This window comes from Leptonychotes weddellii, chromosome 9, assembly GCF_054177405.1.
Source record: "Leptonychotes weddellii isolate Sample4059 chromosome 9, ASM5417740v2, whole genome shotgun sequence".
Classification (NCBI taxonomy): domain Eukaryota; kingdom Metazoa; phylum Chordata; class Mammalia; order Carnivora; family Phocidae; genus Leptonychotes; species Leptonychotes weddellii.
In genome coordinates, this window is record NC_138377.1 from 122,845,695 (window position 1) to 122,868,782 (window position 23,088).

Genomic DNA, 23,088 nt, shown 5'->3' on the forward strand with positions numbered 1-23,088 from the left:
AGAGTGATGTTTGAAGAGAATTTTCCAGAACTGATGAAAGACTGTAGTCCACAGATTCAGAAATTCCAGCAAATTCAAAGAAGAGTAAATAAAAAGAAGACACATCATAGTGAAAATCTCACCAGAAAAAAAAGATGACCTTCAGAAGAAGGATGACTAACAGTTAGCTTCTCAGCAGTGATAAATGGAAAATAGAAAATAGTGGGATAATACTTTGAATGGGATAAAATAACTGCTCACCTAGAGTGGTAACCCCAGCAGGAAGGTTTTCAAGGATGAGACTGACACACTTTCAGCAATATGGAAATGGAAGGAGTTGGTACGGGGTGTGCTTCAAGCAGAAGGAGGTGATTTCCAAGCGAAAGTCTTGAAATGCAAGAAGGAATGAAGCCAGAAATTGCTGAACTTGGTGGTAAATATAAGCACACAGTTACTGTATAAAACAGTCCTAGAAATGTTTAGTCTGATTAGAGATGGCAGCAGGAGAAGGATGTGCAGCCGAGTGCTTGTTCACCTTTCAGGGCATAAAATTCAGAGTCCTCTTTCCCCAAGTGTCCTGTCTGAGGCAAAGAATTGAGAAAGGACCCCACTGACACAACAGATGAACTCAAGCAGAAACTTGAAGAGGAGGGAGGAGGGATGACGTGGAGGGAAGTGGGGAGCAGCGAACCTGCCATGCACATGTGCCTGCCTGCCTGCCACCTCCCTGTCTCTGCGGCCCGCCCTTCTTCCCCTGTGCGTGCACAAATAACCTGCAGTAGAGCTTTGTTTATAGTTAGAGAACGTACGAAATGTAAGTAAAATATCTCTATCTATCTAGGCGTCATGTTAGACCGAAAAGGAAAAACAGAGGGGACATACCAAAAGAAAAATTTGAACAATAGGTCAGTCTTTAAATGCTAGACTGTCTTAGCAAACATAGGCGTTTTCAAGTTTTGTGGGGAGGAGGTTGAGGTAAAAGCATTCTCGGCTTTATTTAGCAAACGGGGGGTGGGGGAGAGCAGGCAATGAAAGTATTCCAAAGTGTTCATCTGGGAAATGTGCAGACTAGAACATTTGTTCTCTGGGAGATAGTCGATTCTGGGGGTGACTGGCATCTTGTTTTCAAATAGTAGTAAGGAAGTCTATGTCGGCCCTTGAGATCAGTGAGAAGGAAGGTAACAGTTAATAGAAAAGTTTAACAAACCTTCCAAATTCACAAGAGGAACTGTGAAATTTATAGCAACTTGGTCAAACTGGCTGACAAGGAAGAAGAAGCAACAGTGTGAAACCAGTCATGAAGACACAGCAAGATAGAAGGAGTAAAATCAAATGCATGTGAACGGACTAATTTCTCCCATTTTTTAAAAAGATATGCTGCTGTGAGAGACGATGGACTCTGAAAAACAAACAGGGTTCTAGAGGGGAGGGGGGTGGGAGGATGGGTTGGCCTGGTGGTGGGTATTGAGGAGGGCACATTCTGCATGGAGCACTGGGTGTTATGCACAAACAATGAATCATGAACACTTCATCTAAAACTAATGATGTAATGTATGGGGATTAACATAAGAATTAAAAAAAAAGATATGCTGCTGGACTGGGTTATTAAGTATAGTTATATGACATTTCTAAGACAAAGTGATAAAAGCTTAGTAATAAGTGAACAAAGGTAGCAAGTAAATGCAGACAAAAAGAGCACAGAAATTCCAATTATAACATCCAATAATATGGAGCTTAAGATTTTACTTTATACACACACAATTTTATATAAAAGCACACATTAGATTATTATTGGTTTTGTGGTGCCCCCCCCCGCCTTTTTTTTTTGACAACTCCCAAAGCATACACCCATATCAACACCTCCCCCCATTGCCTCACCTCCAGGAATCCATACTAAGTTGTCTGAGAACAACCCAAGTCAGCCAGTGTGAAGGTGAGTGTTCCTGTAAGTACAGGTTCTGGGGTGGGAAGCTGTGGATCACCTCTTGCTGGTGGTGGATCCTAGGTCATGCCCCACCTCCAACCTACTGGGCAAAGCATTCACACAAGGAGAAAAACTGCCCCAGCTAGCTTTGAAAATCTTTATGTTATTATTCTTGAGCTTCAAAACTGGCTATTTTTTAAATTTTTTTTTAGCAAGGACCTCTGAAGCTTCCACTTTCTAGTGAAACTTGGGGATAGATGATGTGCCCTGCCTTGGATTCTTTGCTTACCGACAGCGACCAGAAGTCATGAAGCTTTATGTTTGTATGAGGTCTCTTTGAAAGGGCATAGATGTGTGTTGGGAATGCATGTGTTTGAAATTCCCCACAAGGCAGCACCCTGGCACGGCGTGTGGACTGGAGAGAGCATCCTGGGAGAAGGGATAGCACACCTCAGTCCTTCTGTTTTCTTAGTATAATCGAGCTATCATGAAGCTGACTTGAAATGCAAGAGCGGCTGACGCACACATTCTCCGCCCTCTCACCCACACACTCAGTCATGGGGTCCTCAAGCCGTTGCTAGAACCACTCTCGGGTGCACGTCCCCAAGCACAGAAGCTTTAAAGTAGTCATTGTAGAGGTACATGACCTGGCAAATAAGGAGGGAGCAGCAGGCTCACCATTATGTAGATGATTAATTCAAGTGGATGGCCAGGGTCAGAGACCACAAGTGAAAACTAATCTTCCTCTAAGCAGAGTCCCGTACCTTCACGTAACAACAGGATACTGAGGTGACAGAGGGCACGGTGACTCTCCCAAGTCCCATGGCTGGTAGGCAGTGATGCCAACGCCTGAGTCAGCCCTAGACCTAAAAGCCAATCCTGCAGTGGGGTCTCTGGTCTTCAGCGGGCAGTCAACTATTTTATGGGTTAGCGCCATCGTTCAGGATTTCAGGATGGATGGAGACCTGCTTGCTTCCTCAGTTGGACCTGGTGGCACAGCCAAGCATTTGCTGACTAACATCTGAAAGGTTCAGGCTTGGTGTATCTCAGTGCTGGTTGTGCGTGAGAATCCCCTGAAAAGCTTTCCTAGAGAGTCTCTTTCAGGTGGTGTTGGGAGGGGCCTGCACATTGGTATTAGTTTGTGAGATTGCAGGTAATTCTAATAGCAGCCCAGGGCTGAGAACCACCGGGTGGGGCCCAGCCAGGTGGGCGTGATAAAGGCTCTGGAAAAGCGAGGTTGAGTCAACTCAGGAGTCCATAGGATTTGTGGCCCGGCCCCCCTGGTGGGATGGGGTAGGGCGAGGAGGCGAGCTGCTGCTGCAGGAGTAGGAGCGGCACAGCTGTTTCCCAAGCGTCCCTGGACCCGGGGCCCTTCTCTGCCCTCCATGCCTCATGGCATCTTTGGGACCTACTTGGCGAAGGGCTGGGAAGACTGGATGTTCACAAGCAGAGCAGAAGTAGCGAGGGAGGGGCAGAAAGCAGGGGCAAGATGCTCTACGTGGGGCCCCACGTGCTTATTTTGTAACTTGGATGTCCGCCTTTGGGGTGAAGAAGTTTGGATATACACATTCCTACCCAGTGAAAAGTCTGGTTGCGTGCCTGGGAGGCCATTTATAAATTCACGTGTCTCCACATCCCAGGATCTCACCTGCAGAGCTGGTGAGGCCAGCCAGGCCCTTGGACAGCGCCAGTCCCCACCCCCTTGTCTGCTGGCGGTATAGCACAAGCGCTGTGCCCAGGAATCTCCTCCCTGTTCCTGCCTGGTCAGCAGCAGACGCCCGCGCGGGTGGACGGCCTTCTCCGGGGTTCTGTGGAGTCGGGGCTGACCAGGAACGGACGGTAGGGCCAGCGCCCTCCTCCTCTCTCAGTAGGTGAGAGCTGCTGGGCGTGGCACCTCTCTGACTTCTGTTTTGGCCTGTGGGTTAGGGACCACCCCGCCCATGGCCAGCTGTCTCTGCCTTCCCCCCTCCCCTCCGAGGGACACAGCAGGCACCGTCCTCTGTGGTCCTACAGCACTTTGCAGCTAGAGCGCTTCCGCCCCTGCCTCACTCGGTTCTCACGGTCACCCGCGGCGGCTACGAGCAGGATAGTCTTGTTCTGCAAGTGGGGAAGCCAGCCCAGAAGGGTTGGGGGCCTCGTTTAGGGTCATAGGGTTTATAAGGCATGAACCTGGGGCTGGGTTATTATTAGCTTGCTTGACACTCAGACAAGGTCCTGAGCGCTGTTTAAATGGGGGGCTATTCACCTTCACTGTGGCAGAGGCAAGAGCTCTCTGAGGGGCCCGTGTTCCAGACAGGTCTGGCGTTGGCTTGGAGGTGGTGGCCTGTAGAGGCCCTGCCCTGCCTCTTCGGCCTCAGCCTCCCCCTCTCCGTTAGAGTATTAGCCATGCACTGAGCAAGTGAAAGCGAGCGCTGGTCATAGAAATAGGGGTGAGTAAATATTCCCAAATATTTCTTCCGCCTGAATGGAACCATGTGACAGAACAAGTGAGTTCTAAGATGTCTTCATGGAATCCATCATTTGGTGGTGGAATGGGTCCATGCTTCTCAGAACTGTGTCATTTGCTTTGTGGTGCGGTGCCTCCTTTATGTAAATGTTGTTATACGAGGTAGTCATTGTCCACAGCAGTGAGAGCTGCTGGGCAAAGCCACCGCTCTGCCAGCACCTCTCACGTGGAGGACCATCCTCTGATGGCTTGGTTGAGCCGTGGTTAGAGGTGGCTGTAGAAACTGTCGCCTGAGTTGGGGTTATCTTTGTGAAATACCGGTGCAAAGAGAAGTGCAAGCGTGTGTTTGCTTACTGTGAGCTTGAACAGCTGTAAGGAGGACAGCATCCTGTGCTTGAATAAGGGAATATACTCTGGAAGTTAATATAAATAGGACTTCAGTAAGTTTCTTCCTTCTACTTATTCTAGCCTCCGATAGTGACATGCAGACAACCAAAATCCTCTTACCTCAAACAAAGCATTCTTAAGCCCTGCCTTCTTAAAAGTTAATTTGGTACCCACAGGTTTTCATTTCTCAGTTCCTGTTCATTGCTAAAGATGATGTATTTTTTAGATTTCGGTTACCCACTTGAGAAGTCTGTTGAAAAGAGTTATTTTTATTGATAGACATATTAAAGATGCACATTTGTTTATCCACAACATCTCCTTTCTCTTTGTAGAGGTATGTGGAAAACCCCAGCCTCATGGCCTGTTACAATGAACTGCTCCAGCTGGAGTTTGGAGAGGTGCGGTCCCAGCTAAAACTCAGGTAATTAATCCCGCCACTTCTGGAATACCCACGTCACACCACGCAGGGCAGCTTTGCCAGTGAGGTCTTGGGTTGTGGCTCTTGGCTCTAACTGACCTCCTGCTGAAATGGGAGGGGGTGGTGACCTGGCAACTCTCCTGATCCAGACTCTTAGCGTCTGCCTGGGTGTCTAGCAAGTGGTTACTTTAGTGATGGGAGACTCACACTTAAAGATGGGGCTCCAAAAGAATCATAAATGAAAAAGCAGGCTGTAAAAGTATATACTGAATTATCTGTTTAGTTTTTTACGAAAAAAAAAAAAAAAACTCGTATACGTACACCCAACCTATTAATACTAGTTATCTTTGCTAGGTGACATGTTTTCTTCTCCACAGATAAGCATTTTTTTTTTTTATTCATTTGAGAGAGAATGAGATAGAGCATGAGAGGGGGGAGGGTCAGAGGGAGAAGCAGACTCCCTGCCGAGCAGGGAGCCCGATGCGGGATTCGATGCCGGGACTCCAGGATCATGATCTGAGCCGAAGGCAGTCGCTTAACCAACTGAGCCACCCAGGCGCCCATCCACAGATAAGCATTTTGTAGTTTGCTCCTGAGCAACAGTTTTTTGTTTTGTTTTGATTTTTAGTGAAATGAGTAGAAACCTAGTTCCTTGCACAATAGGAAAAGCAAAAAATTAGTAAAATTATATGAGTTTGACAGAAGGAGAAAAAAATCAGCTCTTTGTCATCCTAGGTTTCTTCCTTGAGTGGTCTGCTATTCTTTAATATTTCCAGGGATCAAGGGGAGAATGAAATCACTCTGTATATGCCCAGGGCAGAGATAAGGGGGTCAGGCCTTGGAGGAGGAAGATTAGTAGGGACCAGCACAGGGTTCCGCATGCAGGGAGGGGAAGTACTTCACAGACCAAGGGAAATGAAGGTTGAGGTAGCAGAGTTCTGGCGAGCAGACATGTTTTAAGGCTAGTAAAGTGTCCAGAAGAGTTTTGTTGCCAGATTTTGCCAGGAATCTAAGGTGGATGGCTGCCTTGAGGCCTGCTCCTCCCTCACTCCGGATGCGGGCTCACTGCAGCATCCCTACAGTAAACTAGGCTCCCGGCCACTCTGAGATTGTAAAGCGGGATTTTGGAGCAGTCAGTGATGCTAGAGCTTACTGGGTCCCGTCAGGATGCAGCAGCTGACACCCAGGGAGATTAAGTGAGTTAGATCTGAGACCTTACAAGCAGCACACCGCACAGGGGATCCTTCGGGTTGTAATCAGCCTTTTCCAAACTGCAGTCATTGTCTCTCCTCCAAATCTAACTGTAACCTCTGACCTTTTCTTCCTCAATACCTTAGCTTAGTGAACACAGCATCATCTCCCCTGTGGTCCTAGACTGAAACCACTGTGTCTCCTTCAACATCCCTAACCAGTCATTCACCCAGTCCTATTGATTTTGCTTCCTGAGTATCTGTGGAATATGCCCACTTATCTTCCTCTTTAGGCCACTCTTCTCTCTTCTTACCTGGATTATTGAGCCATCAGTTAGTCTCCCTACATCTTTCTTGACTCCTCTTTGTCATTAGTAACATGCAACTCCACTTGTGTGTCGGCTCTGCACCTCCCCATTGCCTTCAAGATAAAGTCCAAGCTCTAAGGTCTGGCCTACACAGCTCTCTGTGGTGCGTCTTCTGCTTACTTCTCTGTCCCCATCTGCCATCATGCCCTGCTTTGTTCTCTGCACCAGCTGGCAACCAAAGGGAAAAGTCCATTATCGAGGGCCATATGAAGATATGAAGGGAAGGAGATGTGGGGCTAGAGAGCTGGGAGAAATCCAGACTTGTTCTGCTGGATGTTAAAATGTGCTAACAAGGTATAAGAAGCACCTTTGTGTTACTGCTAGATCAGTTAACTGGAATGTAAAGTGTAGAAATAGACTTGAGTATATTTAAGAATTTAGCATATGATCAACATGGCAGCTTAGATCAACATGGAAAAGGGCAGACTTTTCAGTGAATAGAATTGTGACAACTTGTTAACTGTTTGGAAGGAAAATTAAGTTATATCTTGATCTCACACTTAACCCCAAAATAAATTCCAGTGACTTAGAGACTTGATGTTAAAAAGTAGGGCTACACGAGTACTAAAAATATAAGTGAGCATATGTAATTGGATGATGAAGTCTCTTTAAATTCAGCATGGCATAAAAGCCAGATTGGGTATAGGAAGAGAGTCAGATTGAGCACTATAAAAATGTTAAGCTTGTCTACAGTTTCTTTTAAAAACCTTAAATAATGTTACATTTTTATTTTAAAGATGTATTTATTTGAGAGAAAGAAAGCACACATGAACAGGAGGGGCAGAGAGAGAGGGACAGAGAATCTTAAGCAGAACTCGCTGCTGAGCATGGAGCCCGATGGGGGTGGGGGGCTCGATCTCACGATCCTGAGATCATGACCTGAGCCAAAACCAGGAGTCAGACACTTAGCTGACTCTGTCACCCAGGCACCCCAATAATGTTACATTTTTAGATAAATAACATACTGGGAAGAATATATCTGTAACATATAGGACAGACAGGTTAAAACCCAATAATGTAAAGAGCTTTGATGGATCAGTTGAAAAATGGAAACATCCAGTAGAAAGAATTAAAAAGGCCGTGATCAAGCAGTTCACAGGAGATATTAATGGCCAGTAAATGTGAAAAGATAGATATTCAGCTTCACTAGTAATCAAAGAAATGAAAATGAGAATGATACACTATTTTTTATTTACCAAATCTGCAAAAATTTTAAAAAGAATGATAAAACCAAGTACGGCTTCTCACAGATCCATCTACTCTAAGCTTGTTATGTCAGAGTTGGGAACTTCTTTCTCCTTGTTTTTTGATTTTTTTTTTTAAATAACAGCTTTATTAATATATAATTCACATTTCATCACTTGATTTTTATATACCAAAAATAAAAGCTAATTTGTATTGGCTAAGATGCTTTGTTTTGTTTAGTGAGATAGTTTATTAATACCAGGAATAATGTAAAAGCATTGCTATTGTTAGTTTCCTTAATATTGTCTTTGCATTTTATGAACAAGTAGGCAGTTGCTTTCTTTTTTTTCATCTTCTGAGGCATATAAGAGAACTAAATTGGAAATAACCTAATTGTCCAGTCACAGAGGATTGTTGAATAAATTATGGTATAACTTTAAATAGAACTGCGCCATTTCTTTTCAGCTTTAATTAAAGAAGTCCCTTTAACATTTTTGGTACGGCTGATTTAGTGGTGATGAACTCCTTTAGCTTTTGCTTATCTGGAAAATTCTTTGCCTCTCTGACTGTTCTGAATGGCAGCTTTGTCAGGTGGAGTATTCTTGGTTGCAGGTTTTTTCCTTTCAGCACCTTGAATAAGTCATGCCACTCCCTTCTGGCCTGTAGAGTTTCTGCTAAAAAATCTACTGATTTCTTCCAGCTGAAAAGAAATGGCACTAATTAATAATAAGAAAACACATGAAAGTAAAAATGTCACTGGAAAAGGTAAATATATAGTAAAGGTAGCAGATTAATCACTTATGAAGCTAGTATGAAGGTCAAAAGACAGAAGTAGTAAAATTAAGGAAAGCTACAATAATTAGTTAAGGGATACATAAAATAGTGTAAAATGTGACATCAAAAACAAAACAGGGGGTTAGTAAAAATGTATTTTTGGAACATGTTCAAATTTAAGTTTTTACCAACTTAAAATAGACTGTTAAATACATAGGACAGGGCGCCTGGGTGGCTCAGTTGGTTAAGCGACTGCCTTCGGCTCAGGTCATGATCCTGGAGTCCCGGGATCGAGTCCCGCATCGGGCTCCCTGCTCGGCGGGGAGTCTGCTTCTCCCTCTGACCCTCCTCCTCTCAAGCTCTCTGTCTCTCATTCTCTCTCTCAAATAAATAAATAAAATCTTTAAAAAAAAAAAAAAATACATAGGACAATATATGTGAAATTCATGGTAACCACAAAGCAAAACTTACAGCAAATACACAAAAGAAAATGAGAAAGAAATCTAAACATAACACTAAAGAAAGTTATCAAACCAGAAAGAAAGAGAAGAAAGGAACAGAGAGGAACTACAACAACATCCAGAAAACAGTGAACAAAATGGCAGTAAGTACTTACCCAATAATTATTTTAAATGTAAATAGATTAAATTCTCTGATCAAAAGGCGTTATACTTGAATTAAAAATTAATAATTTTCGGGCGCCTGAGTGGCTCAGTTGGTTAAGCGACTGCCTTCGGCTCAGGTCATGATCCTGGAGTCCCAGGATCGAGTCCCGCATCGGGCTCCCTGCTCGGCAGGGAGCCTGCTTCTCCCTCTCCCGCTCCCCCCTCTTGTGCTCTCTCTCTCACTCTCTCTCTCAAATAAATAAATAAAATCTTAAAAAAAAAATAATAATAATTTTCAAAAAGACTCGTCTGTGTGCCTGCCTACAAGAGACTCACTTCAGAAGTAAGGATACACACAGAATGAAAGGGAAGGGATGGAAAAAGATATTCCATACTGGAAACAAAAAGAAAGCTGGCGTAGCTATATTCATATGAGACAAAATAGACTTTAAAACAAAGGCTGTAATAAAAGAAAGGAAGGGCATTACATAATGATAAAGAGGTCAACCCAACAAGAAAATAGAACATTTATAAATATATATGCATCCAACATAGGAGCACCAAAATATATAAAGCAAATATTAACAGACATAAAGGGAGAAATTGACAATATAATCATAGTAGGGGACTTTAACACCCCACTTAAATCAGCGGATAGATCATCCAGACAGAAAATCAATAAGGGAACATTGGCCTTAAACAGTACAGTAGACCAGATGAACTTAATAGATACATACAAAACACTTCATCCAAAAGCAGCAAGATACATATTCTTCTCAAGTGCACATACAACATTCTCCAGGATAGATCATGTTAGGCCACAAAAGAAGTCTCAGTACTTTCAAGAAGATTGAATTCATAGCAAGCATCTTTTCTGACCACAGTGGTATGAAACTAGAAATCAGTTACAAGAAGAATCCTGGAAAAACCACAAAAATGTGGAGAATAAGCCAACACACTACTGAACAACCAATGGGCCATCAAAGAAATCAAAGGAGGAATTTTTAAAAATGCTCAGGAACAAATGAAAAAAGAAATCTATGGGATTGCAACAAAAGTGGCTCTAAAAGGGAAGTTCGTAACAATACAGGCCTACCTGAAGAAACAAGAAAAATCTCGAACAATAACACTTTACACCTAAAGGAACCAGAAAAAGAAGAAGAACAAAGCTTCAAAGTTAGTAGAAGGAAGGAAATATGATCAGGGCAGAAAGAAATGAAATAGAGACGAAAAAGATCAGTGGAACTAAATGCTGGTTCACAGAAAAGATAAAATTGACGAACCTTTAGCTGGACTCACCAAGAAGAAAAAAGAGAGGGCTCAAATAAATAAAATCAGAAATGAAAGAGAACTTAGGATACCACAGAAATACAAAGAATTATAAGGGGACAACTATGTACAGTTATATGCCAACAAATTAGAAGAAATGGATAAATTCCTAGAAACATATAATCTTCTAAGACTGAATCACAAAGAGATAGAAAATCTGAATAGACGAATTACTAGTAAGGAGACTGAAGCAACAATCAAAAACCTCCCAACAACAGAGTCCAGGACCAGATGGCTTCACTGGTGAAATCTACCAAACATTCAAAGAAGAATTAATACCAGTTCTTCTCAAACTCTTCCAAAAAACAAAAGAGGAGGGAATTCTTCCAAACTCAGTTTATGAGGCCAGCATTACCCTGATACCAAAACCAGACAAGGATGCCACAAAATAGTAAAATGACAGACCAATATCCCTGATGAACATAGATGCAAAAATCCTCAACAAAATATTAGCAAACTGAGTTCAGCAATACATTAAAAGGATCATATACCATTTATTCTGGACCTACAGGGATACAGGGATGGTTTGATCTACAAATCAATCAACATGATACACCACATTAACAGAATGAAAGCTAAAAATCCTATGATCATCTCAGTAGATGTAGAAAAAACATTTGACAGAGTATAACATCCATTCATGATAAAAACTCTTCACAAAGTGGGTATGGGGAACGTAACTCAATGTAAGAAAGGCCATATATGACAAACTCACAGATAACGCCATACTCAGTAGTGAAAAACTGAAAGCTTTTCTTCTAAGATCAGAGGCAGGACAAGAATCCCCCCCCCCCCAACACACACTTTTATTTAACATAGTACTGGAAGTCCTAGCCAGAGCAATTGGCAAGAAAAAGAAATAAAAGGCATCCAGATTGGAAAGGAAAAGGTAAAACTGTCACTATTTGCAGATAAAATGTTACTATATAGAGAAAACCCTAAAGACACCACCAAAAAGCTACTAGAACTAATAAACAATTCACTAAAGTTCTAGGATGCAAAATCAATATACAAAATTCCGTTGCATTTCTACACACTAATAATGACCTATCCAAAAGAAAAATATATCCCATTTATAATTGCTTCAAAAAATAAAATACCTAGGAATAAATGATCAAGGAGGTGAAAAACCTGTACACTGAAAACTATAAGACATTGATAAAAGAAATTGGAGACTACACAAATAAATAGGAAAATATACCATGCTCACGGATTGGAATAATTAATATTGTTAAAATGTCCATACTATGCAAAGCAATCTGCAAATTTAATGTAATCCCCATCAAAATTCCAATGACATTTTTCACAGAAGTAGAACAAATAATCCTAAAAACTTGTATGAAACTACAAAAGACCCTGAATAGCCAGTGGAATCTTGAGAAAGAAGAACAAAGCTGGAGGTACCATGCTCCCTGATTTCAAACTATACTACAAACCTTAGTAATCCAAACAGTACGGCACTAGAATGAAAACAGACACATAGATCAATAAAATAGAATAGAGAGCTCAGAAATAAACCCATGTTTATATGGTCAGTTAATCTACAACAGAAGAGGCTGGAATATACAATGGGGAAAGGACAGTTTTTTAAATAAATGGTTGTTAGGAAAACTGGACAGCTAAATGCAAAAGAATGAAACTGGACTCCTGTCTTAACCATATACAAAAATTAACTCAAAGTGCATTAAAGACTTGTATGTATGACCTGAAACCATAATACTCTTAGAAGAAAAATAGGTAGCAAGCTCCTTGACACTGGTTTTAGTGATTTTTTTTTTAATCAAATTCCAAAGGCAAGGGGACAAAAGCAAAAATAAATGAGACTACATCAAACTAAAAAGCTCCTGTACAGTGAAGGAGGCCATCAACAAAGCGAAAAGTCAACCTACTGAATGGGAGAAGATATTTGCTAATCATATATCCACTAAGAGTTCATATCCAGCATATATAAAGAATTCATACAACTAAATAACAACAACAACAAAAAACTGATTAAGAATTAGGTGGAGAATCTGAATAGACATTTTGTTCAAAGAAGACAGATGGCCAGCAGGCACATGAGAAGATGCTCAAGATCACTAATCCTCAAGGAAATTCAAGTCAAAATCACAGTGAGATATCACTTTATACCTGTCAGAATAACTAAAATCAAAAACACAAGCTACAGTGTTGACGAGGATGTGGAGAAAAAGGAACCTTCATGCACTATTGGTAGGAATGCAAACAGGTGCAGCACTGTGGAAAACAGGAGTTTCCTCAAAAAAGGTTAAAAATAGAATTACTGTATGACCCAGTAATTCCACTATTAGGTATTTACCCAAAGAATACAGAAACACTAATTCAAAAAGATAGTATGCACTTCTGTGTTTACTGCAGCATTATTTACAATAGCCAGTTATGGAAGTAACCCAAGTATCCATCAGTAGGTAAATGGATAAAAAAAAGATGTTTTACACACACACACACACACACACACACACACACACACACACAGAGGAATATTACGCAGCCATAAAAAGAATGAAATCTTGCCATCAGAGAAAGATAATTAAGTGAAATCTAAACAACAAAACAAATAAAACAAAACCAAACCTAGACTCATAAATACAGAGAACAGAGTGGTGGCTGCCAGAGGGGAAGGGGGTTTGGGCTGGATGCCGAATTGATGAAGGGGATCCCGAGGCACAATCCTACAGTTATAACATAAGTACATCATGCAGATGTAATGTACATCATGGGGAATAGAGTCAAGTAATACAGTTGACCCTTGAACCATGCAGGGCTTGGGGCACTGACCCTTCATGCAGTTGAAAATCTGTGTATAACTTTTGACTCCCCAGAAACTTAAAGTACTAACAGCCTACTGTAGACTGGAAGCCTTATCCATAACATAACCAGTCAATTAACAGAGATTTTGTATGATATGTATATTATATACTGTGTCCTCACAATGAAGTAAGCCAGGGAAAAGAAAACACTATTAAAAAGATCGTGGGAAGAGAAAATATATTTACAATACTGTATTTATTGAAAAAATCCACGTATAAGTGGACCTGTGTTGTTCAAGGGTGAGCTGTATTGTATTAATTTTGTATGGTGACAGATGATACCTAGACTTGCTATGGTGATCATTTGCAATGTGTACAAATGTCGAATCACTATGTTTTACACGTGAAACTAATAGAATGTTATATGTCAACTATATTTCGTTAAAAAAGACTGAATTATCTTTCTGGTAACCGTAAAAAATATGTTGTGATATGAATAAGCAGTCAAAGATTATACTGACAGATATATACGGAAACTGTCCTACAGATCTGTATCCGGTAGTTTATTAATAAAATTACAGTTGACTCCTGAATAACATGGGTTTGAACTGCACGGGTTCACTTATACATGGATTCTTTTCAATAAATACCTATAAATGTATTTTCTCTTTCTTATGATCTGTTTACTAGCATTTTCTTTTCCTGAGCTTACTTTATTGTGAGGAACAGTATATAATACATATAATGCACAGAATCTGTGTTAATTGACTGGGTTGTATTATGGATAAAGCTTCTGGTCTACAGGAGGCTGTTAGTACTTAAGTTTCTGGGGCGTCAAAAGTTACAGGCAGATTTTGGACTGCACAGGGGGTCAGCACTCTTAACCCCTGCCTTATTCAAGTTTAACTGTAGGGTTATTTTTCTGGATTTTGTGATGATTATCATCTTTCTAAGATTGTAATTTGCTGTGATTTCTTTCCTCATTCCAAATACATATTCTTTTTTTACATTAAAAAAAAGAAATAATAACGACAAATGACTGACCGCCTCCTTTCTGTCGGACTCTGTGCAGGATGCTTGATTTTCTTCTCTCATGTAGTTCTCAGGAGGGCTCTTCAGATGGGGAGAAGGGAGACTCAGGAGGTTCAGTCCAGTGCATAGGGTCCCAGAGCTGGGGAACGGCTGAGCTTTGGCCTGGCGTCTATCCCACCTTGGTCCTCACGCAGGAATGGGGGCACCCAGTAGTCATGGTCCCAAGTAGCATAGTTGCGGAAGGTGTTTCTTTTTTCTTTATGCTTTTTAATATTTCCCTCCTCCTTTTTCTTGAGTTAGTATTTGTTACTTTTATCATCAAATGAAAAATACATTTAAATAAGTTAATGCAATAACCCAAGATTTGTATTGTATTTTTTGTAGTATTTACATTAATCAGTCTTTTTTTTTTTTCCTACCCATAAAGGGCTTGTAACTCAATATTCACTGCATTAGAGAGAAGTCAAGAAGCAATTGAAATTACAAGTGAAGACCACATTATACAGGTTTGTTATTTGGAAAGTTCATTTTTCTGAATTTCTGGGATTGTTTGTTCTTCTAGGACTGAACCCCGCCAGTATGATCTTTTTTTTCTTTTCGAAGTTCAAGAGCCCAAGTTTTCCTTAGAGGATTATCAGAACAAAATTTATAAAATATGTACTTTAAAATAAGTTCCTTATGGATAAGAAAAGGTACTAATAATTACTTAAGGTGCTAGAAAATATTCTGTGGAAATACTACATTTGCATTTATTACTGTTCACCTTTTTGTTTATTTATTCAGCAAGAGGAGACTTTTATCCAAAGGGATTACCACTGGAGTAGGAGGAGGCTCTGACCATAAGGTCTGCAAGCTCTTGCCTTTCTCACTGTTTTTGAAGATCGTTTACACCTAAAGAAATTTACTAGAAACTACTCAGAATTTCCAGAATAACCTAGTAGTTGCTGAACAAATTACCCATTATTAGCAAAGCAGATTCATAAAAGCGGCTTAAGATAACATAACTTGTACTTTTAGATAACAAAAGAGGGCTTGTACCAAGGAAATGCTCCTTTTGTCTGGGAATCAGCTGCACTTTGATGTCTGTTCTGAGCACTCCAGCTCTTCACTTTAATCTCACTTGAGCTTGCTCAGGAAGGAGCTGCCGATCGATTGCGGCTTTCAGGGGTCAGTGTCCTGAGAGGCAGCCTGGGCCAGTGCTGAGGGTACAGGCTGGTGGCAGGTGGGCCGCGGTTGCAGGCAGCTGCCACGCCTTCCTAGCTGAGCATCGCTGGGCAAGTTCCTTAGTCTTTCTCAGCTGTACAGATGGGAATGATAGTCGTACTCACAACCACCTGCCTTTTGTCAGGAGGTTCTAAGTGGGTGAGTGTATGCAAAGTGCTCACTCCGGTGTCTGGCAAGGAAAATAGACCTTAAGCGATATCAGTTATTGCTTTATCAGCATCACTATTTTATTGTTATTACTATTAGCACATGCACAACTTTCCTATACGTTTTCTTCTAGTCTTGTGGTCCTCTCTGAAATTTAGCCATACGGCCTTGCATCTGTAAACATTTCCCAGTTCGTAGCCTGCTTTCCCAGCGCATTATTCATGTGTATCATGTGAGAGCAGCAACCTAGAGGTTTCATTCCCATTAAACAGACACACAGACTGAGACTTAGAGGGTTAAGTCACTTGCTGGAGGAGAGCCTGGGTGCTTCGCACTTCAGTCTGGTGCTTCATTCTACTATGTCATCATCCAAAAAGCCCTTTTGTAGCACCTCAGGCCTGTCTCCACGTGGCTTCTTTCCTCTGTTGGTGTTCAAGTGGGATGGGGCCAGCTCCTCTCTCTGGGGCCCCAGGGACCACGGCAGGAAGCCCAGCCAGGTGTCCCAGAGCAGAGGCTTCTCTGGACTCCAGGGATCTCCTGGGGTTATGCTCTTATGGCTTTAGAACTGTCACGGTAAGCTCCAGGCTCCTGAGCTTTCTGGGCAGAAAACATGATAGCTTGGGGTGAAGAGCCTTGATTGTCCTCTTTTCAAATTCTCTTTTAATTTGCTTGATGTTGTTTCTCTTGTCTCCCCCCAGTATGCAAATCCTGCATTTGAAACAACCATGGGCTATCAGTCAGGCGAATTAATAGGAAAGGAGTTAGCAGAAGTGCCTATAAATGAAAAAAAGGCTGATTTGCTCGATACTATAAATTCATGCATCAGGATAGGCAAGGTAAGTAAGAGGTCAGTACCTTTTTTACTTTCACGAAACAAAGAGGAAAGGAAGGAGACGTATTCACTGAGTGTTGGTGCGTGCCAGGTGATCTGAGTCTTACTCTTCGCAGAAGCCCAGGGGAGTGTCAGTGATGTCATCCCTATTATTCCCATTTTGCAGATGAGGAAACTAAGATCAAGAAAGTGTAGGATGTGATCAGCTATTATGCAGAATAACTTAGATTGACACTTGAAATCAGTGTCTTCATCTTTGTAATAAGTAAATTGACCTTGCTAATAATGGATCATCTAAGTGGTAGATGTTGGCAAGTGGCTTAGGGTAGAGGATTGCCAGTGGGGTCCGAGTCTCAGAACACATCTGAGCCCAGCAATTCTCTGAGCCTCGTGCATCTGTCCAGCCTTTTTTGGAATGTCTCCTGTGTGCCGGCACTCTGCTAGATTCTGGTATAGAAAGAGGGGCAAAACATAAACAGCTGCCTTAGAGAACTTCTATTCCAGGCTGTGAACACAACAGGTCACATAATCACGGCGCTGGAGGGACAGACAGAAGGCAGGCAGGCTCAGTCTGAAAGGACATTTCTCAGAGCACTAGCTTCTGCCGCACCTCACTGTTACTGGGTTTTCAGGTGTGATGACAAGGAAAAGGCTATTGCTTCTCATAGTCTTTCCTGCTGGGCTCTTTTTAACTTTAGGAAGTTGGGGAGAGACTATTAATCTGATCATTCAAAACACTTGACAACACTGGTGACCTGCTGTCTGGCCTGCTCCTCTGTGGCATCCGGCCAGCATCTTTCCCGTAGCCCAGCAGAGCATTCTGTCATGGGGGCAGAAGGGCTCTGCAGAGCCTGTACCCCCACTTTACCTGGGCCCTTGAGACGCTGTTTGTGGGCTCGTGTCCCTTTGCTCTCCCGTGGCTCTGAGCACACCAGTTTGCCTTGCAGTGAAAACAAGGAGAGGGCAGGCTGGCTGTGAGGGCCCAGTGACCTACGCCCAGGGGAAAACAAGAGTAGGCACAACCCGAATCCCATTCTGCCTCCACCTTTCTGTCAAGGATGATGATTTTCTTGCTGGCGAGAGGCAGGTCCTTTGGAAAGAGCAATGAAGGCTGAGATGGATGAAGAGCCCCTCAGGTGCTCAGGCATAGTGCCTGAGCTGGACTCCGGGTTCCCTCGCTCAGTTAGAAGGGGCATCCTCAGAAGGCAGTGACCAAACAGCAGTCTTCCTGACCCAGCAGCCTTGGGGGGCTTTACCGTGGCCTTCCCAATCCTGCTAGAGAAGGGGTCAGCCGGTGGTTTTGTTGTGAGGGTCGGGTGGGCATGAGCCAGAGAGGACGGCCCTCATGTGCCTCGATCTGGCCACAGGGACACCGAGGCATCCCACCCGTCACTGAGGAGAGTGAGTGGAGATGGGGAGGGGCGGTTAGTGGATGAGCACGAGGCCCTGGGGTCCATCCAGATCCGTGTGAACAGCGTCTCGCCTCCTAAGTGATGTTACTGGCACCAGGTACAAAGGGCCTCGAGCCTGAGCAACAGGAGACCTGTTCTCTAAAATCTGTGTTTATCGTGAGCAGAGAATATGAAAGATTATCATATTGTCAACCTCAGTACCACTTTATTTCAAAAAGGAGCGTGGTTGTTTATTTGTCATGTCTTGGAGTTCCTGGGGAGGCAGACGAGCAGCCACTTGCCCTCTGTCGCTACCCGGCTGATTTGCTGGCAGCGCTGCAGCAGGGCTGGCCGCTTAGTTGGGCGGATTTTTTGAGGTGAAAGAATATATGGCCTTTCTGATTGAGTCTCCCTAGGGAGGGAGAAGCAGGGCTTGCTGAGGGGTCAGCCAGCCCTGGGTGACAGCGGCACTGGGCTCAGTGGAGAGAGCTCAGAGGTGCCCTGGGAACCAGAATGGGGACCCAGGCAGTGGTTAGGTGACGGGCGGGGGCTTCAGAGGGTCAGAGCCCAGGTATGCCACTTGGGGGCGGAGAAGAAATTCTGATGTTCAGAGAGCCTGGCAAATACGGCTCTCCACAAACCCCCTCCACCTGTTGTTCTCAGCCTGCGGCTCCTCTCCGGGGTACATCGCTACTATGACATGACCTTGATCTTCAGCCTCCACGCTCATATGCTGCTTTGCATCCCCATGTATATCCTTCCCGATTCCCTCCCTTTCCTCATCCCCAAGACTTCTCTGGCAAGGCTCTAGAACCCACACTCTCCTCTTCTCACGCACCAGGGGCTCTTCCCTTGCAAATCGTGTCTCGTAGGTGCCGAGTAAATGTTGGGGGCTCGATGCTGGCCTGTAATCATGACGTTTGGCTGCAGAGCCCTCTAGCTTTTAGAAACTTGGAGCTCCCGTGGTGCCTCTACTTTCCTCCCTCACAGGCTCCCCTCTTCTTCCAACTCTTCTTCACGTTTCCTCCCGGGTTTACCAGGGTTCTTCGTCCCTGCTGTGTTCCTCAGAAAGCTCCTTGTTAGCTGCTCTGCATAGATGACCCACTCCTCCCCACTTTTAGCCCCAGCTGCTCTCCAAGGTCTCGTGCAACTTCCTGGCATCATCTTGAAATCACCTTGTCTAACAGCGACTTTTCTCTCATCCCCATTAACCAAAAAACCCATGCTCTCCAGCCTCTGCCATCTCTGCTTGTTGGCTGGCCTCACACTTGCCTGGGCTTCCATTCCTGGAATGGTTTTACTTCCTCTCTACCCTTCAGTGTCCAGGGGGCCTCCTTCCCTGCCCTGGGCTGTGGTGGCTGAATCCAGTCAGGGCCCTTTGCCCTGGGACCTCCACCTCCAGTCAGCACACTCGACGCTCCCCAGGGGTTAGTCTGATCACACCGCTCCCCCAGCATAGAGTTCACATCCCTTGGCCTGGCTACAGGGATTCTACACTCTGACCTTGGCCTACCTTTTCCATTCGGGGAACAAAAGCCCCAGTGTCCCTTGACCGTTGACCATGTGCAGGCCCTGCGCAAGCCCTGGGGCCAGAGCAGCCCGATGACTGGGCGCCCAGAGCGGGCTGTCTCAGCAGAGAAGTCCAGCTCGGTGCTTAGCCTGCCCCAGAACAGAAGCGGGGTGTGGGCCTTAGTACAGTTCTGAGGGGACCCGGCCCGGGGAGGCCTGTGCAAAACCCCCTGGGCCGGAAACAGGCCATTTACTGAATGTTTGCTGTGTGTCCGACTTCGCTCAGACTTTCTGTGCATTACCAGATGTGATCTTCATAATCGCATTCTAAGGTAGTACTGTGTTATTCTTAAGAACTAAAACTCATGTATTTATGATAGGTCAGTATTTTTGATAAGAAATATGATCTGTGGTAAGTAAGAAGTTCTTGTTTCTGTTAGTGACTGGGGAACTTACAGGCCCAGCTGTTCCCCAAGCAGAGGCACTGGCTCAGTTTCCCTGATCCTCAGCTGCACCGCTGAGCCCTGGCTGAACTGGCTTCTTAGTCCCCTGCTTGGGATCTGGCGGCTGCTCACGTCTATGCAGAAAGGATTGGAGAAGGTCCTGCATATGTATTTTAAAGTGCTGATTGATGGATGGACTGAACCGGTCTCCCATTTTTCTCCCTCTCTTTTGTATAACAGCTCTATTGAGAGAATTCTCCATTGAGAATAATTGAGAATTCACATACTATACAATTCGCCCATTTAAAGTCTACAGTTCACTGGTGTCTGGTCTATTCACAGAGTTTTGCAAACATCACCACAACCAATTTCCCCCATTTCTCTGGATAGTGAGCTTCAGAAGTAAGTCTTGTACCTGTCTGCAGCAGCCTCCTGCGGCGGATACGTGGGCTGTGCATATGGAAGGCAGGCGGTAGCCCTCTGCCTCGGAACCCCTGTTTAGCCCTTGCCTGGCACAGGCCAGTCTCCCCTCAGAACTGTAGTGCGTAAGACCCTCACCTCCCTTCTGCTCGGGGCCAGTAAGCACGGAGCTGGGCTCTCGGGCTGTCTCATACTTTAGTCCTTCCTTGGCGCACAGTGTTTTCAGAAGTACACCGGGGAGCATCAGGAACCATCCTTTGCTTCTGTCAGAATGTCCTGGCTTCTGCTGCATCCACTTTCGTAGAGGAGCCTGAAGGGGAGATTCTCCTCTTGGCATTTGCATGCAGGTTGCCAGGCTGGAAGCATGGAAGATTCCAGAACGGACCCTGTGTAAGGGTCTGGACAGGAGATTTGAGCTAGCCACCGAGGCTGCCGTGGTGGTCTGCTTCCTGCCTCGGTCAGCCCCAGGTCCTAAGGGATCTAGAAGGTCAGGAAGGTTAGGGAACACCCTAAGAGTTGAGTGTCCTGCAGTGGATTTTAGGGCTATTTCTAGCTTAAGCACCTTGGTGACTCTTGGAGGAATTCAGAACGTTTTAGGTGGTGACAAAACCCAGCTCCGTCCCAGGCTTCTCTGCACTTCCCAAGAGTAGGGGTACCACCGCCAGCCCCCGTTCTCACTGTGGTCATGGCCTGCGCACACCTCCTCTTGCAGACTGTGGTTTCACTCGGATCCATGCGTATTCTGTCTGATCGTGAGAGCACGGCTGATGTGGCTGTGGCCCTGGCTTTTAAGGTCTCACCGATTTCTCCTCCCTGAGTCCGGACCTGTCTGTGCTCCTCCTCCACCTCCCTCACATGTCCCAGAGGGTGGTAGCAGGCCACTGTGCTAGTGGCAGCAGAGGTGGCCCCTTCTCTGCCCCTGACCCGAGGTTTGCCGCCTCCCAGATGCAGGGGCAGAGGCCATGCCACTCCTCCACTGCAGCAGGCAGGGGCTCGGAGAGTGCGAGGAGCCTGGGCGCTGCAGCCAGGGAGCATTCTTCACTCGTGGGCCCAGGCCCTCTTTTGCCAGCAGACAGCCCCTGAAAACCTGTGACCACTCACACCGTGGCGAGCTGGCGTTTGGACTCAGGGGAAAGGGTCACATACCCAAAATTGTGTTTGTGGTTGGGATAATTTTTTATCCTAATTGCTTTAGCCATGGTAAATGAATCAGAACCTGAAGTGGAAGATGTTCTTGGGTTTATGTTTTGAATGCACGGTATAATGATGCTTACATTCCATTTATAGGAGTGGCAAGGAATCTACCACGCCAAAAAGAAAAATGGAGATAATGTGCAACAAAATGTGAAGATAATACCTGTCATTGGACAGGGAGGGTAAGTGGAAAAACCAGGTACTCCAGTCAACATGCCATGTTTGGCTTAGTGCAAAATTTGCTCTGAATACTTCAGTAAGCTAAGAACTGCATGCAGATATTTAAAAGAAAGACTTGTCACAAGGTCAGGTGTCATCAGAGAACAGCCTTCCAGGTTACAGCATCTTCATGGCTGCAGCCTGACACCATCTCCCCCCCCCACCGCCGCCCCCAGCTTGCGGCCCAGAGCCACCAGGCTCCAGACGGTCTTGCTTCCGCTGCATGGACCAAGAGAGACTGAAGTATTCCCATTAGAATGTCACGTTATTAAGCTGTGTGGTAAGAACACTGACTGGTAGACTCCCTATCTTTAAAAGATTTTTAGCTAATATGAAAGCCTGTGTATTATTTCTGTGCAAACCTATCAGACTAGATAAAGGTATTTAAAATCTTCCCATTTATAGCAACTCTCATATAAAACAGATGTGACTACAGGGCGCCTGGGTGGCTCAGTTGGTTGGGCGACTGCCTTCGGCTCAGGTCATGATCCTGGAGTCCCGGGATCGAGTCCCGCATCGGACTCCCTGCTCGGCGGGGAGCCTGCTTCTCCCTCTGACCCTCCCCACTCTCATGCTCTCTGTCTCTCATTCTCTGTCTCTCAAATAAATAAATAAAATCTTTAAAAAAAAAACAAACAAAAAAACATGTGACTACAGATTGCAAAGTATTATATATCAGGAGCCTAAAAATTTCATATGGTTTGTCTCAGAATCTATCTTAAATAATATGAACAATGGGAACTTAGGAATATGAATTACAGGACACCCAACAATAAAATACGCAACTGTTAGAAATGATCATAGAAAATTAAGTGGTAAGGAAGAATGCTGAAGATAAACACAAAAATCAAACTGTAAAATCATACCTAGTGTATGATCGCTCTCCTAAAAAGGAAGGAAAGAAAAGAGCAGGAGGAGATGTGGCAGTGGTGATAACAGCAGGTGCTGCCATTTCTCGAGCTCGTCCCTCAGTGGGCAGGCTCTCGGTGCCCTCCTAAGCACACACTGTGGCCTGGGCACTGTGATCATCTCCATTGTACAGATGAGGAAACTGAGGCCCGAGGCGGGAGGTTTCTGGCCCAGGGGCCGCCGCCGGCACTGGGCGGAGCGGGGCCGCCGAGCTGACTGCAGGGCCCCCTGTTTTGCTGCCCGTTGGCGATGGCCTCAGGGAGGTGGGTCTGTGTGGGCTCTCTGTCCCGATCTTTGCCTTTTTATGTCCTTCTCCAAATTTTTTTTTGCGATCAGTAGAGGGCTTTGACGATCCAGGGGAAAAACTGGAAAAGTGGAAGGCCCAGTAGGTGAGT

General features: G+C 44.4%; 1 protein-coding gene across 5 annotated transcripts in view; it reads left to right on the forward strand.

Annotated features, from left to right (window-relative positions):
- Window positions 1-23,088, forward strand: part of PDE8A (phosphodiesterase 8A) — a 148,904-nt gene that overhangs the window by 82,370 nt on the left and 43,446 nt on the right. For all 5 annotated transcript variants that reach the window (XM_081831735.1, XM_081831737.1, XM_081831734.1 and 2 more), the window contains 4 exons: window positions 5,069-5,157; window positions 14,833-14,911; window positions 16,475-16,612; window positions 21,659-21,747. In XM_081831735.1, the coding sequence (XP_081687861.1) occupies window positions 5,069-5,157; window positions 14,833-14,911; window positions 16,475-16,612; window positions 21,659-21,747 (395 nt within the window). The remainder of the gene's footprint in view (window positions 1-5,068; window positions 5,158-14,832; window positions 14,912-16,474; window positions 16,613-21,658; window positions 21,748-23,088) is intronic.